Source organism: Mesoplodon densirostris, chromosome 6, assembly GCF_025265405.1.
Source record: "Mesoplodon densirostris isolate mMesDen1 chromosome 6, mMesDen1 primary haplotype, whole genome shotgun sequence".
Lineage (NCBI taxonomy): Eukaryota > Metazoa > Chordata > Mammalia > Artiodactyla > Ziphiidae > Mesoplodon > Mesoplodon densirostris.
In genome coordinates, this window is record NC_082666.1 from 120,200,576 (window position 1) to 120,214,321 (window position 13,746).

The following is a 13,746-nucleotide window of genomic DNA, read 5'->3' on the forward strand; positions in this document are numbered from 1 at the left end:
CCGGGCCAGGCTGGGGTCCCTCCCCCAGGGGAAGGGCAGGGAGGAGAGGGAGGGAGGAGGGGCTGGACTCCAGTCCCCCAGGAGCCTGGCGCCCGGAAATCCATGAGTCAGAGCAGGAGACACACCCATGCAGGGCGGGCTTGAGCCCGAGGCATAAAGGGGAGAAGGATGGAGCGGGTCACACAGCAAGAACACACACCCCGTACCTGTGTCACTCAGCACTGTTCTACAGGAGGAAAGGAGGATGGAGGAGAAAAGCACACATAAAATTAGATAAAATTGCATATTTAATTTGGTCACGAATTCATAAAAATGCATGTTTATATAAAATTATAAAAATTTTAATATAACATTGCATAATTTGGTCACAAATTCATAAACACATGAGTATTTTGTACCTAATGATATTTCTTGTATTGTTTGGTATTTCTAACAAAATCTTCAAGAAGGGGTCCTCTCATTGAGAAGAGACTTGAACAGACATCCAATTTTCAAGTAAAACTTCAAAAGTATCATATTTGCACTGGCGTAAGGCAATATAGGATGCAAGTTCGTGTTTCTTAAAGCTTCTCCTTGGTAAAACACACAATAAACATGTGAACAAGTGAATACAGCTGACAAACACTGGCAGGGCTAATACTTTAGATGGGCATTCAAGGAAGTCTTCTGAGAAACGGACAAGTGACCCAACACTTGATTGACAAGAATTCATTTATATTTCCCTCTGAAGATGAAGGCAAGGTGGCCTGCACAGAAGGAACAGCAAAGGCAGGAAACACCTGACTTCCAGGAAAGGGAGGGACATCGGGGCCAGGGGCATATAGCACCAAGACCACAGGGTCAGCCTTTCTATAAACTCAAGTGGACTCCACATGCTATATCCTGATTTGCCTAAACACTGACAATTCCAGTTTTGGCCACATTAGCCACATCAACCTTAGGGAAGACAACACACAAAGCTTTGAGATGGAATAGACCAAAAACCCCTGAGAATTGCTTCCACCATTACGTTTTCCTGCAGCAGTTAGAACACTATGGAGAAGGGTTTGATGGAAGAAAGATATTTTTAAAAGGCAGTAAAAGGACCAAACCTTAATATAGCAGCCATTTTAGGTCAATTCTCACAGTATTTAAGAACTGGTATTTTTGTGTGAGTCTCTTCTGCAGAAGGCCAAAGCCTCCAAAGGGTCTGAGATCCTTTATATAGCCAATTCAGATGAACAGGAGGAGGCCCAGACATGACAGCCCAGTTCACAGACACCAGATACAGGGCTGCACATGGATGCCACTTCTCCTCACTCTCTGCTCACTTGTAAACTCCTACCTATAAAAAATGTAAATATTCACACAGCTATAAAACTGACATGTTTAAAGTGGGCCCTGGAGAAGTCACCAGGCATCCAAAAGTGACCAAACTTCCTTTGAGGGAGAAGATGCTATCAGTGCTCTCCCCACAGTGGGCTTTTTCTCCTTTCCTTTTTTTTTTTCTTTTGCTTTTTTTGTTGTTGTTGTTTTGTGTTTGTTCTTTTGTGCTTTTTGTTGTTGTTGTTTTGTTTTTTTTGCCTCGCAGCTTTTGGTATCTTACTTCCCCGACCAGGGATTGAACCTGGGCCCTCAGCAGTGAAAACGCAGAGTCCTAACCACTGAACTGCCAGGGAATTTCCTCCTTTTGTATTTCTAATTGTTTTTGATTGCCAGCCCTCATCCAGGTAACCCACATAAACAACCTAGAAACTATATTTACAAAAATTTTTTCATACTTATATAAATACCTACATATAAACATAAATGTACGAAGATTCACAATATGTTTGCACTTTAATGATGTGTATTCTGTTACACATCATTAAATGCATACATATCAACATGAATGACAAATACAAATAACAAATACAAATAAAAAGTGCACGTATATTAAGATAAAAAAGTGTCTTCAACTGAAAGACTGAGGTCCTCAAACACTCAGGACACAGCAGAGCCAGCTTCACCATCTTCATAGACATACTTTCCCGAGTCCAGCAGGTGGTCCTGAATTTTCTGCTTTGCCAATCTTAGCCCCAGCTTTTCCAAGGTGTCCAGCAGGGTGTTGACTGAGGCCTCCCGTCCCTTGTTGCTGACCCAAGTATCCAGCATTTCATACAAGGCATCCCGAGGGACCCGGACCCCTTCTCTGACCAGAAGGATCTCATTTTGCGTGAGGCCCAACTTTCTCATGAGTGAATCCCAGGAGTCACACGGCACGATGGTTGCAAAGTCATCAAAGAACTGCCTCAGGCCTAAGTTGGGGGAAGTCACAGAGACAGAGTTGGGACAGGCTTCAGAAAGGGCAGAGGAGGGGCTTCCCTGGTGGCACAGTGGTTGAGAGTCCGCCTGCCGATGCAGGGGACACGAGTTCGTGCCCCAGTCCAGAAAGATCCCACATGCCGTGGAGCGGCTGGGCCCGTGAGCCATGGCCGCTGAGCCTGCGCGTCCGGAGCCTGTGCCCCGCAACGGGAGAGGCCACAGCAGTGAGAGGCCCGCGTACCGCAAAAAAAAAAAAAAAGAAAAGAAAAGAAAGGGCAGAGGACCCTCAGTCAGGCCTAGACCCAGGGTGGGACCTGAGGAGCGCCCCCTGCTGGTGAACCTGCTGCTCTGCGTCCCTGACATGCTTCCCATCAGCAGAGAATCAGGCCACACTGCATGGGCCTCACCTGTGCCCAAGGCACTGCAGGGAGTCCAGGTCTCCAGAGAGTCCTGCCCTAAGGGGGGATGAGGGCCCACCAGGGAGGGGAGATGGACATTATGGAGGGAGAAGGCAGTCTGTGGTAGGAGACAGAGGGCGGGACACAGTGGTGCAACAGACCTCAGAGGAGGGCACCTGCCGTTCTCACGAGAGTGAGGTCCCCTGGCTGCCACCTCTGCAATGGGGACAGAGCAAGGGCCTGGAGGGAGGAAGGTCTCTGGCCTCACGCCCAGCTCGGCCTCGCTGACTGACACTGTGGCAGAGCTAGATGGGGACAGACTCGGAGCAAGAATTTAACCCATAAAATGGAGCAAACACCACCCACCTCACGGGACTGTACTGGGGATTCAATGAGTTGTGTGTGAAATGCAGTGCACACCACCGTCCATAGGTACATAAGGTGGGCACCAAATACAAATTTGTATTTTCTAACAGCTACACTGAAAAACGTAAAAAGTAACAAGTAATAACTAATTTTCATAAAATAGGGTACTAACTCAATATATTCTAAAAATTTTCGTTTCAACATGTAATCAGTATACAACAAACTGTTAATGAGACATATTACAGTCCTTTTTCCTACCAATTCTTTGCAATACAGTATCGAGTTACACTACAGCTCATCAGGTTTGGCCACAGGTCAGGTGCTCCACAGCCTCCTGCGGCCACTGGGTGCCCTGCTGGACGGCACAGCCCCTTGGATGCCTCAGGGTGGGCCAACCTGGCCCTGAGCAACAGGGGAGGAGGGAGGATGGGGGGGAGGGAAGGACACGGAGGTGTTAGGGGACACTGCTAGGGGACAGAGGGGTGCAGGGTGGGGAGAAGAAGAGGGGGCAGAGAGGGAATTAGAGTCCCGAAGGTCCAGTGACGAGCCATCCCTGCTCTGAGTTGCCCTAACAGCTATGGGGACAGCAGTTAGGACACTCTCCCTCCTCCCTCCACTCCTGCTCCACTGCCCAGGGAAAGCACTCACTTTCAGTGGGGTCTGCACCGTTTGCTGGAACCAGCAGCCTTCTTCTCGTGTGAGACCCTTCAGCTTCTGCTGGTTCCTGTAAAACACAGTGGAGAACAGCCTTGGTCTTAATCAGGGGTCCTGGATTCCAGAACTGAGCCTAGCAAACATTGTTCGGAAATTCTGGCATATGCAGCCATAAGTGAAACAAAAATACAATGTAGGATATTTGAAGGGAGAAGACAAAATAGTCATTATTTGATATATGATTGTATTCTTACAAAACTCTAATGGTTTAGCAACAATACTTAAATGTGAGTGTATCGATGGATGAATGTTAAAAATTGTAGCAGATAATAAATTATATAAAGAATTACAAGAGTCAGAGAAACTCATAAGGTTACAGAACACTTGTAGTACAAAGACACAGCCTCAATAAGAAATAGGAGAAATTTACCAAAGAAAAACACACATCTAGTTGAGGTATTATAAAACCCTTGACTTGAAAATGCTACCTCTCTTCATAAGAAAAATACAGAATATCTAAAAGATCTCAGTTCTTCCTAGATTAATTTATAAATTAAGGTAATACTCAAAAAATCAGCAGCTAAATCGAGTATAAGGAATGAGATGGTAACTCAGAACAATTCAGGGAGCTCCTCATGTCTTATTTATCACAAAATAAATTCCACTTAGCTTTTTTTTTTTAATTTTATTTCTTTCTTTATTTTTGGCTGTGTTGGGTCTTCATTGCTGCATGTGGGCTTTCTCCAGTTGCTGCGAGCTGGGGCTACTCTTCGTGGTGGTGTGCGAGCTTCTCATTGCGGTGGCTTCTCTTGCTGCAGAGCACAGGCTCTAGGTGTGCGGGCTTCAGTGGTTGTGGGATGTGGGCTCAGTAGCTGTGGCTCGTGGGCTCTAGAGCGCAGGCTCAATAGTGGCCCATGGACTTAGCTGCTCCATGGCATGTGGGATTTGCCCGGACCAGGGCTCGAACCCGTGTCCCCTGCATTGGCAGGCGGATTCTATGCTACCAATCACATCATTTAAAAAAAGCCTACCTGGGCTTCCTTGGTAGGCCCGCGCACCGCGATGAAGAGCGTCCCCCACTTGCCACAACTAGAGAAAGCCCTCGCATAGAAATGAAGACCCAACACAGCCAAATAAATTAAAAAAAAAAAAAAGAAGACTGCCTAAGAATTTTATCTTCTGTTTGATGGACTTTTTTTTTTTTTTTTTTTTGCTGTACGCGGGCCTCTCACTGTTGTGGCCTCTCCCGTTGCGGAGCACAGGCTCCGGATGCGCAGGCTCAGCGGCCATGGCTCACGGGCCCAGCCGCTCCACAGCATGTGGGATCTTCCTGGACTGGGGCACGAACCCGTGTCCCCTGCATCGGCAGGCGGACTCTCAACCACTGCGCCACCAGGGAAGCCCCGATAAAGGACTTTAGAAGCTCTGAGCAATGAAAAATAAATGTATCGATAGATTTAATTAGTTAATATATAAAATTCTGCACATTAAAATACTAAACCAAGTGAAAAAACACACATGCATGTACTCATGGGCACAAGAGCATGTCTGCTTAGAAAGACTCTTAACAGACAACAGTCATCTGAAAATAATCAAAACAAAAAACATACAAGTTTAAGTCAGTTTTTTGCTTGTTACCAAAAAAGAAATATATTAATCTCATATCAAAACTATTGAAATGATATGACTCCAAACGTCTGTGTGTGTGTGTGTGTGTATACAGTGAAAAATACTTCTATACGTTGACAAAGAGATTCTACTTCTACTAGGAAGCCACCCCACAAATATGTCTATTCATTGAGACAAATACTAATTTTCAAATACATTCAACTTAATAATAATTTTGAAATAAATGTGAAATTCCTAACGTGATGAGGAATGGCTTAAAAGCATGTAACAATCACACAGAAAAATATCATGTAGCTTTAATTCCGTCACTGAACAATCATGGGAGTGACCACTCTGGCTATTCTAGACACCAGGAATGTGGTGAGAACCAGACAGATGATAAGTAGCGTAAGAGCTGCCAGTCGACCATAGCAGGGGGTGGGCTCCCTTCCCCTCCATGACCATGATTTCCCTCCATCACCACTTCCCCATGGGGCGGGAGACCTGACCAGCATCAGCCTTTCCCTGTTTCTACCGCAGTCCTGGGCAAGCAGAAGGGCCAGGGCACCACACTCACCAGCAGACGCTTTGCTTCCCCCTGGGACTGGGCCGTGACATCTGTCGGCTTCACCTGCTCTTCTACCTCCTGCTCAGGGACCAGATCAATCAGCGACTCTCTGTTGATCAGCATATTGTTGTGGGCATTGTCCAGACTCCCAGGACCTCTTAAGGGATGTGAGCGCCAGAAGAGGACCTTGGGAAGGCAAAGAGCTGACTCAGGAGTCCATACCCACAGATCCATGTAGTGTCTGCGGGGGACATTGTGGGTTTTGCCTCCCCACCTACTCCCATGCTGTGCCCCCCAGGTGGGTACAGACTCAGCACATCCAGGGCTCTGCTGATGGCACCTGGACCCTAGTGCTGTGCTAAGGGGGGTTCAGCACCCCTTCCTGACACCCTCCATGCCCCAGGGTGCATCCAGCGTTATGGGGTGAGGGTGCCTCACAAGCAGTAAGAGGGACGGGCTGCCAACCAGCCTTTGGGTTGCTCTCAACAGGCCAGTTGCTCTCCTACAGTCAGCCCAGAGCTCCTACGCCACTTGAGAGAGCCAGGGACAACAGCATAGGACAAACTGGGGACTGTGTCCACCCAGGGCCAAGCAGTTACTGAGGGCCTGATGCCACCAGGTCCTGGAGAAACCAACTCACTTTGTCCATGCACTTAGGGTCCACACCACGACCTAGAAGAGAAGAGGCATCCACCTGAGCAGTGGGGAGGGCCCTCTTGCAGCACCTCCCTCCCCAGGGACAGTGCTAGGGACAGGGTGTGGGCTGGGGGCTCAGACACTGAACAAGGAGCCCCGGGCCTGGTGACAGGGAGCGGGCCATTCCAAATCTGGAGAACCCTCGGGGAGGGAGAAGAGAAGGGGGAAAATGAAATCCATGTAAAATCTCTGTAGGGTTCTGCTGAACGACCCTCTCCCCTGACTCTTGTCAGCCAGTCAAGGTGCTGACCACCTCTCTGCCCGGCTGGGGGTCCTAAAGCCATTAAGAACTGACCCTGCCCCCAGCTACACCATACTTGGCCAGGGGGAAGAGGGGACCGTCAGCTGAGATGGGGGACTCATGTGATCCCGGCTTCGTAGGAGCAGGTGAGGTGGGAAGTGAAGGGGGATCCCGGGGAACAAGATCAGAGCCAAGCCAGGAGGAACAGGAGGATTGGGGAGATGGAGGAGGGGGCCAGCACCTCCCCCTTCCCTCCCAGAACCTCACCTTTAATGAGGAACCTCCAGGTAACATATACAATCAGCAGCAGGACACAGAAAGCCACACTTAGAACTACACATAGGATCACCAGCTTTGAAGTGCCTGAGGAGGGAGAGGGAGTGGTGGACAGTCTTGGACGCATGGTCACTGTCTCACCAGGAACCGGGGCCTCCCCACTGGCCTGGGTACCTGATTTTCGGTCCATACATTTGAGGTCGCTGAAGGGGCTACAGGGCGTGGCCACGACCATCCCATCAGGGCACCTGGGTACAGACACAGGGAGGATATGAAGAGGATCCGTCAGGGAAAACTGGCCAGATGAGGAGAATGAGGGAGAAAACTCCCACCTGCGGTACCCTGACCAGCCAGTGCAGGAGGGACAGGCTTCTCCTGTCTGCAGGGCTGGGTTCCCTCACTACCCCTTGTTGGGTGGGAGAAGGATCTGGGCTGTGCACTTCAGGCCCCAGGGCTCCTGCTGAGTGTTCAGAGCTGCCCCTTCAGGAGCTGGGCCCCTGGGAGGGGGCATCTCATCCATGTCAAGGGTCAGAAGGGTTTGGGCACAAGCCAAGCCTCATCCTCCAGTCAAGCTTTAACACAAGGACCCTCTTGTCCTCCACCTGTTGACTCTTCCTACCAATCACAGCCAGCACTGGAGCATCAGAGAAGACCTAATTACTATTGGCCTCTAAATCCCCAAATAGGAAAGATTCAGATCTTATTGGGGAACAAGGGCTGGATGTGAGGCCAGCTGAGTTGGCTCGGGTTTTATGGGAACCTTGAAGGAGCACACATATGGCCTCATTATGACTTTTGTCTGTGGTAGACACTTGTCTTTCTAGGCTCCTTCTGAGGAGGTGTGGGAAGGGGACCCTGGGGAAGGACACACAGAGTGATGAGGAGGGGCTGCTGCATGGTCAGGAGACCCCACAGGCACAAGGGAGCCCTGAGGACGTAGGAGGGGCTGCATGGAAACTGGAGAAAGAGGTACAAGGAAACTGGGGGTCTCTGTGGGTTGGGAGCCCCCTAGGCTCCCATGTCTCACCGGGTGCTGCACTTGTAGCAGAATTCAGGTGCATCTTCTCTACGGAAAGTGCCAGGTTTGCACTGACACTCAGTGTCCTTGGTTGAGGTGCACGGACTTTTCTCTTCTTCCCCTGGAGACCAAAGATAAGGTTTTGGGGGGGTGTTTCCCTCACGTGTCTCTCAACCATTCTTCACCACCCAGATCCCCACCCACTCAGTTCTACTCAGTTCAGGAAGTAATTTGGGGGCCATTTTCTGCAGCAACACACACAGACCATCCAAAGGACAGCCACTGTTCACGTGTCACCAATAGAGGCATATAAAAGGGACCATGCGTCATTACAGATTACATCAGGATTGGGAAGAAAAAGGTTTTAGATCACAAATCAGGAGCAAGAGCCGGGGTGGGGCGGGGTGGGGTGTAATATGAGACACTCTGGATGGAGAGGACCACTTGGGTGACTTCCCAACACCTGGCCCTGCTGGTCATGAAGGCTGAGAGAGGCTGAGATCCCGGAGCAGAAGTCACAGGGCTCACAGGGGCGCGGCCCAGAACCAGACTCGCCACACAGCTCAAACCCAGCCCTGTCCCACTCAACCAGGCCTCCCGTGCTGTCACTAAGCAGCCCCTCCGTCAAGGGGCACATTACTCCCCGCCTTCCAACTGATGCTCTGAAAGACTTCCCTACCAGGTGGCATACGTTATACAAATAATTTCTGTTTTCATTTATTTTACTGACCTAAGACAGGGAAGGATGAAGACCTAGCTGGGCTGGAAATCAGGTTTCTGACTCCCCGTTCCATTCAAATCCCATCTCATCACCCAAATGTAGGCATGGGGACATGTTCTGTACCTGATTTGCAAATCCTACAGAGTAAGCAAGAAGCGAGGGTGTTTGAATAATTGGTGTAATCCACCTTATCCGTGCACGGTGTACAACCTCCACTGGCTTCCTCCATATGGAACCCTGGGAAGGAAGGGAAAAGCTGGTGAGTAAATCCCCACAGGATTCCCAGAGGCTGGGAATGTGGACAGCGCCGCCTCTTTCGGCCATCAGTGGAATCCACACGGGGAACTCTCCCTGACCTGGCTTTAATCTTTTGATTCTACATCCACCACATACCTTAGACCAGTACTGCCAACAGGAATATATTACAAGCCACACATAAAAGTCACATTCATAGTTGGCACATTAAAGAGTAAAAAGAAAGAGGCAATATCCAACATAGTATCATTTCAACGTGTATCAATATAAAAGAGTGAGATTTTTACTTACTTTATTATTTTTTTTTATTTTATTTATTTATTTTTTTGGTTGGGAAATAAGACATTTACTGAAAACCCAAAATATATAAGAAAAAGTGTAGAAAAGATTCATTCTATAAGGTTAAAAAATATGGAACGCTTCACGAATTTGCGTGTCATCCTTGCACAGGGGCCATGCTAATCTTCTCTGTATCGTTCCAATTTTAGTATATGTGCTGCCGAAGCGAGCACTTACTTACTTTAATACCTCACTAAAAAAATAAAACTCATGCTCCCTTCACAGTGTTCAGGGTCTGTGGCCTCCTCCCACCTGTCCCAGTGACCTCTCCACCCTCCACTCACCCCAGCTGCCCCCTAGCTTTGCTCAAACAAGCCCAGCCCTGCCCCCTGGGGTGACAGTTCCCGGGGCCCTCTTAGGAGCACTCTACCTGGCTCTCTGCACCAAAGTCACCATCCCCAGGAGGCCTCACCAACCCCAACTCTGTCCCACCCATCACTCAATTATCCTCACGGTTCCTATCTCATCTCTCTGACTGTCACATTTGTCCATCTGTCTGGGTACCATCCTAGGAGGAGGGTTCCAGGAGGGTGGGGGTCTCGTGCCCTCCACTGGCACAGCGCCTGGCACATGGAAGACTTCCAGTAAATGCCTGTGGAATAAGAGCCAGGAACTGCTGGGGTCAGAAGACCAGAAGGACTTGGAGACAAGGGTAGGGTAAGGGTTGGAGATCAGTCTTAGAACGTACCTGGTGCACACAGCTTCCCTGAGAGGCTGAGTTTCCATCCCTGCAGGGCAGTTAATTGCTGGTGAAATTTTTCCTGCCTTATGGGCATGGCTGAAGCAGCTGCAGTCTGTGGAGACAAAGCAGGGACAGGCATGAGTGGCTTCCAGACTCTCATCCCTCCCAGGATGCATCCCACAGTCCCTTGACCACAGCCTGCAAGACGAAACAGAACTGGGGCCTTTCTTCCAGCTATAAACTCTCATTCTTTTCATGTTTGTCCCCTGGCCTTTTGTGCTACCAAGTAACTTACACTTAAATTTTTTTCCTGGTATTCCTTTCTCTTATAATAAAATATGTTTATTCCAGAAAGTATGGGCAAGGAAACATTTTTTATAAGAAGACAGAAACCACAGGGATCCCCCCAGTTAGAGAAAACATCCATTATTTTGTGTCTTTACTTCTTCTATTTGACCATATGTGTAATACTCTCAGGCTCTCTCTCTTTCTTTCTCACGTGCGCGTACGTGCGCGCACACACACATTTTCACAAATGAGTCTTACTATGCACACACTTTTTCAAAATCAGGATACAGAATCACAGTTGAGTAAGGAACTTTTGGCTTTAACCGAACAAGCTGTCCTGGAAAGGAAGCTGTTAGCGTTCCACATAATGAGTCACACAGAGGACGAAGAAATAGCAACACAGGGTTTTGAGATGAGTCTCCGTGCAAACAATGACACAATGGGGCCAGTCGAAAAAATTTGAATGGGGTCTGAGGATTTGATGGGGATTAACGTGTTCTGATGTTGAAGGCTGTGTTGTGGTTTTGGGGGAGAATGTCCTCATTTGTAGGAAATATACATTCAAGTATTCAGTCATGGGCTCTATCATATCAGCAGCTATTGTAGTTTTGGGGGAGAATGTCCTCATTTGTAGGAAATATACATTCAAGTATTCAGTCATGGGCTCTATCATATCAGCAGCTGTTTTTCACATGGTACAGGAAAAAAGGGGGGGGGGTTTGTATAGTCTTTGCAACTTTGCTTTAACCTGGGAGTGACAAAATAGAAAGTGAAATTAAGGGAGAAAGAAAAACACGGTTCAGATGAAAACAGCTTATGTTGAGCCCAGTTCAACTGCCTGGATCTAAACAAGATAAAATGCAGCTCTCTTCCACAGAAAAGCCTGTCAAGTATTTAGGGACAGCTAAGCCCACATATGTCCTCTAAGTTGTCCCTTCCCCAGGCTGGGCCTCCTCTGACTCCCCACAAGTTGGTGGAATCTCCTTTCCCTGCCTTCACAGTCCTATTCCCTCCTCTCTTTCCTGGTTCTTCTCTCACAGGCTGTCTCCCTCAATGTTTTATTATGAACATTTTCATGCATCCAACAAAGTTTAAAGATCTGTACAGTAAACTCTCATATACTCACCACCTAGATTCGGTAACTAATATTTTGCTATGTTTGCTTTATCACATATTTCTTTCTTTTTTTAAATTAATTTATTTATTTTTATTTATTTTTGGCTGCGTTGGGTCTTCGTTGCTGCACGCAGGCTTTCTCTAGTTGTGGCTCTCGCGGGCTCTAGAGCGCAGGCTCAGTCGTTGTGGCGCACAGGCTTAGCTGCTCCACGGCATGTGGGATCTTCCCGGACCAGGGCTTGAACCCGTGTCCCCTGCCTTGGCAGGCGGATTCTTAACCACTGCGCCACCAGGGAAGCCCCATATTTCTTTCTTTATCCATCCCTCTGTCCATTCTCCTATGTGTCTTATTTTTATGATGAAATTCACGTCTGCAACTCAATACTTCAGCATTGTCAGTCACTTGAGCTCCATATTTCTTTACAGTTTTTTTCAGTGTTAAGATTTACAAAGAAGGAAATGCATAATTCTTAAGGGTACCATTCAAATAGTTTTTAAAAACGCATACACTTGGGAAACCCAAACCCTCTATCTAGATCCTGGAAATTAGCATTACTACAGAACATTCCTTCACACCCCTTTCTAGGTTATCCTAATCTCCTATGTGACTCCAAGAGGAAGTGGCCTTCATCAGGTGGAGGAAGGTCTCTTCTGCCCTGATATAATGAGAGGTTTTATCATGACAGGGAGGTTAAGTGTTGTCGAATGCTTTTTCTGCATCTGTTAAGCTGTTCATATAGTTTTTCTCCTTCATGGTGGTAGCATAGTGAAAAACACTGATTCATTTTCAGATGTTATTCCTGTGATTAACCCCACTTGGTCATGGCATGTTTTCTTCTTTAAATATTCCTGAATTTAGTTTACTATTTGTTTTGTTAAGGAATTTTGCCTCTGTTTTTAGGAAGGATATTGAAGGGTATTAATATTTTTCTTCTTTTCAAATGTTTTTGTCAGGTTTCACTATTAGGGTTATACTGGGCTTAGAAACTACTAAAGCACTCTTATGTTGCCTGAAAGAATTTGTGTAAGATTTTTGTCAGTTCTTTTACTGTTTGTATTTTTGCCCCCTCCCCTGCTGCCTAATCTGGGGTCTCCTGGTCATTCACTCCCAGTCTCAGAGATCTCAGGGATCCTTGAAAATCTCTACTGGCACTTGAGGAATCAAAACCACAGCACTGTGGTGCCCCATTTTTACTTCTTAGACTAGCAAAGAATTAAAGTTTAGTGTGGCAAAGGTGTAGGGAAACAGGCACACTTGTGGACTCTCGGTGTGAGGTAAAATGGTCCAGCCTTCTTTTGGAGGCCAGTTTATCCTTAACTAAACAAAAGTGTAAAATTAGCTAACCTGCTGACAGCAGTTCCACTTCTAAGGAGTTACCTAACAGACAATGCGCATGGCTACACGGATACTTGACAGTGCCTACAGGCACCCAGAGCCATTCGTCAAGCAGTGTTCAAGTGAGTCCTACCTATGGTAAACTGATATTTTAAAAACTAATTCTATATTTTTTTGTGAATACAAAACGTTATTTCTTTTCTGATTTTTAGTACTAATTTGTACAATGCAAAGTACACATTTTCATGATTCCTGTAGCCTTGTTAGGCCCTTAATTTTTTTTTTTCCTGTGAACATATAAGAAACTTCGAAAAGAGCCTCAAACAACCTGAGAAAGCAGTGGAAGTAGGCACATTTTTTTTCCATAGTGAGTTTCTTTAGGATGCACACCGATAGTGCTAAATCGCCCCCAGAGCCTCCAGCTAGCCTCCTAAAGAAGTGGGGAGGGGGGCTTCCCTGGTGGCGCAGTGGTTGGGAGTCCGCCTGCCGATGCGGGGGGCGCAGGTTCGTGCCCCGGTCCGGGGGGATCCCGCATGCCGCGGAGCGGCTGGGCCCGTGAGCCGTGGCCGCTGAGCCTGCGCGTCGGGAGCCTGTGCTCCGCGGCGGGAGGGGCCGAGGCGGTGAGAGGCCCGCGTACCGCGCCCCCAACCCAAAAAAAGAAGTGGGGAGAATCTGGTCCCAACTGTGGGTTGATCGATGGTTTCTACACAGCACCCATAAATTGCAACAAACAGCAAACAACGTTGCTCCTCTTTCAGGGAAAAGGAAATTCAAAGGTGCTTAAGGCAGTGGTGGGGGAAGGCGGGGACCTACACGGTTAATCGATTTACAAAGGACACGTTTTAAAAGTTAAACGTAGTGCAAAATAAAAAGAAAGAAAGAGTGAGGAGGATCGGAGGAA

At 47.6% G+C, this 13,746-nt stretch overlaps 1 protein-coding gene and 1 non-coding gene across 6 annotated transcripts in view; both read right to left on the minus strand.

The window, feature by feature from the left end:
• Positions 1-310: 310 nt before the first annotated feature.
• LOC132492744 (tumor necrosis factor receptor superfamily member 10A-like) overlaps positions 311-13,746 on the minus strand; it is a 37,676-nt gene continuing 24,240 nt past the window's right edge. Inside the window, exons 2-10 of one of the 5 annotated variants that reach the window (XM_060102543.1) lie at positions 10,112-10,217; positions 8,953-9,066; positions 8,118-8,229; positions 7,283-7,338; positions 7,082-7,177; positions 6,518-6,549; positions 5,887-6,063; positions 3,696-3,771; positions 313-2,276 (exon numbers count right to left, since the gene is read on the minus strand). In XM_060102543.1, coding sequence (XP_059958526.1) covers positions 1,963-2,276; positions 3,696-3,771; positions 5,887-6,063; positions 6,518-6,549; positions 7,082-7,177; positions 7,283-7,338; positions 8,118-8,229; positions 8,953-9,066; positions 10,112-10,217 — 1,083 coding nt within the window. In that variant the 3' untranslated portion in view covers positions 313-1,962. Of the gene's footprint in view, positions 2,277-3,695; positions 3,772-5,886; positions 6,064-6,517; positions 6,550-7,081; positions 7,339-8,117; positions 8,230-8,952; positions 9,067-10,111; positions 10,218-13,746 lie in introns of all 5 variants that reach the window. The other 4 variants (XM_060102542.1, XM_060102541.1, XM_060102539.1 and 1 more) reach the window with 4 other exon arrangements.
• On the minus strand, positions 9,490-9,596 carry LOC132492833 (U6 spliceosomal RNA). The gene has a single exon (XR_009532889.1). It is a non-coding gene; the product is annotated as a U6 spliceosomal RNA (small nuclear RNA).